The sequence below is a fragment of the Bombus vosnesenskii genome, unplaced genomic scaffold (assembly GCF_011952255.1).
Source record: "Bombus vosnesenskii isolate JDL3184/JDL3185 unplaced genomic scaffold, Bvos_JDL3184-5_v1.1 scf7180000013302, whole genome shotgun sequence".
Taxonomy (NCBI): Eukaryota; Metazoa; Arthropoda; class Insecta; order Hymenoptera; family Apidae; genus Bombus; species Bombus vosnesenskii.
The window spans coordinates 781,902-784,300 of NW_022882951.1; the positions used below are offsets into that span (position 1 = coordinate 781,902).

The 2,399-nt window shown below is 29.5% G+C and overlaps 1 protein-coding gene across 1 annotated transcript; it reads left to right on the forward strand.

Annotated features, from left to right (window-relative positions):
• Positions 1 to 443: 443 nt before the first annotated feature.
• Positions 444 to 2,306, forward strand: LOC117234000 (C-type lectin domain family 12 member B-like). Its single transcript, XM_033494790.1, has 5 exons — positions 444 to 720; positions 792 to 1,010; positions 1,085 to 1,189; positions 1,501 to 1,792; positions 1,911 to 2,306. The coding sequence occupies exons 1-5, from the start codon at positions 648 to 650 to the stop codon at positions 2,062 to 2,064; spliced, it is 843 nt and encodes a 280-aa protein (XP_033350681.1). The 5' UTR covers positions 444 to 647; the 3' UTR covers positions 2,065 to 2,306.
• Positions 2,307 to 2,399: the final 93 nt, after the last annotated feature.

Genomic DNA, 2,399 nt, shown 5'->3' on the forward strand with positions numbered 1-2,399 from the left:
TAGATATTACGTAAGTGAATTTTCTTTACTTACATTTTTTCTAGTGTATATAATATATTATTTTTTAATATATCTTTTATATATACGTATAGAAGATGTAAGTATACATTAAAAATTGACAATTCTAGTAGTTAATGATTAAACTGCGGATGTTTACGCACTTTTGGGAAATTACTTAGAGATGTAAAAATCTACACAATGAATATAACATATAAAAATAAATAAAATATCCAATGCGAAAAATACTTAGTATAATGTTAAATGTATAATTTAATATTAGTATTAATATTAAATATATTTATTTCGTCTCTATTTCTTTAATTATGTTGATAAAAATATAAAATTGAGTAAATATCCACAAGCTATTAATAAATAATTCACTTAAGAAAATAATCGTTCACACCGTCATAATTTATATATAATATTTATAGAATATATAAATACGATTTTCTATTTAATTGTGAGCGATTAAAAATTAATTAAAATACGTTAAGCAAGAAACGATTTGCATGACGCATTCAATCGTCCCGGCTACTTAAACTTTCTTAAGGAAAGTTAAAGATAGCCTTCACAGTCGAAATAAAAACGTCAATCCGTATTTCCGTATCCGTATTTTTCTTAATTCGTTCCCTACTTTCAGGTTTATCATGAAGCATAAAATGTCTCTTAGTCTATTTCTTCTCACAATTTTACAACTATGCCTCGGTATAGAAATTCCAGGTATGTGAAAAGAACTAAATCATTTATATAAATGAAAAAATGTCCTAACAAAATTATTCGTGTATTTTTAGGCGATATGTACTCGATATCTGCTCTAAATTCATCTAATGTTTCGATAATCAGACCACCAGAACTGTGGAGCGAGATTCTAGAAAATTGGATTGTTTCTGATTCGAAATTAACGAGGATGTCGAAGGTGATGAAACTAGGAGATAAGAGCCTAACTATAACGAGTAAAATATCGACGCCAAATAAACGAGAAGTCTCTGAAACCGACCTCTATCTACTCGGTAAAATTTTAGTATTAATGTAATTATTATCCATCCGTTCAAAAATTATATAAATTATTCTCTGTTATATCTAGGTGCGATAGAGAAGCTCGTCTATAGAGTGGATTTTCTAGAAAGTCGTCTCAGAAGAGCGGAAGAACTCCTGTATTATGTGATTTCCGGAAACATCAATAAAAAAGGTAAATTACAGTGTTTTTGCACAATAATTTATAATAATATTAATTAATATTACAAATTACCAGCTGCAAATTATAAATTTTTTCTTTAATAATTTATCATAAAGTAGAATAATTCAATAATTTGTAATTTTGTACAATTTACTTGTAACACTTGTCTTACTATCAAACTTGTTAATATTATGCAACGATATTTATCAATACTGGTAACTTGTAACTTGTAGAATTTCGCTAATAATATTAGTTCAATTGTGTAAAAGAGCTCAGGTTTTCTTCACTCTATCTCTTCATTATAAATTCATTATCCTCTTCAGAGCCCTGCCCTACTAATTATACCAAAATTGGTCAAAACTGCTATCACTTTAGTAATCGTGATTTTGACTGGAAGTCATCAGCTAGTCTCTGCCGAGGAATGGGCGGCCATTTATTGGAATTCGACACGGAAGACGAAAAGCGCGATGTGTTAGCAGGCTTGCAAACAAATTCTAAATTAAAAGGCAAAACCTTTTGGACAGGGGGATTGAATCCAGGTCTTCTTTGGATTTGGGCTAATAGTGCAAAACCAGTTTACCAAAATACTAAACAAACTGTCCCTGGTGATGGCAGGTAAATTTGTTTGTTAATTAGTTCTGTTAATTAATATTAATGATTAATCGCACTTATCGTAGTTTTAATATATATTTGATACTTTCAAATATTTGTAATTCTGTGATTGTATATTTAGGTGTTTAAAATTGTCTTACAATACAACGTCCAGATTATACTCTTATCAAAGTGATGATTGCGGCGCTAGACACAGATACGCTTGCAAATTATCAAAAGACGACGAATCAGCAAACAAAATTGAAAAAACTGCAAGGATGTTAATGAACGAATAGCATTAAGTATAGACTGATATGTAGTAACGTGTAACTAGTTTTATTTATTCTATGTACATCTATTTAATTCTAAAGGCTTAAGATATATGTACATATTTAATATAGTTAAAAAATACTTACTATATGCTTCTATTTGGTATAACTGAAACACCTTTTTCACGTTAAGTATGTTAAATTTCTTAAATATATATTGTTCGACTGTTCGCGGAGAGACACGATCGCGAAGAAACAGGAGTCATAAATTTTCGTTACGATTCGATTCGACGCCGCGAATTGGTCGATCCCCTTTTTTTGTTTAGGATAATAGAAGTGGTTAACTGATTATAACACTGAAG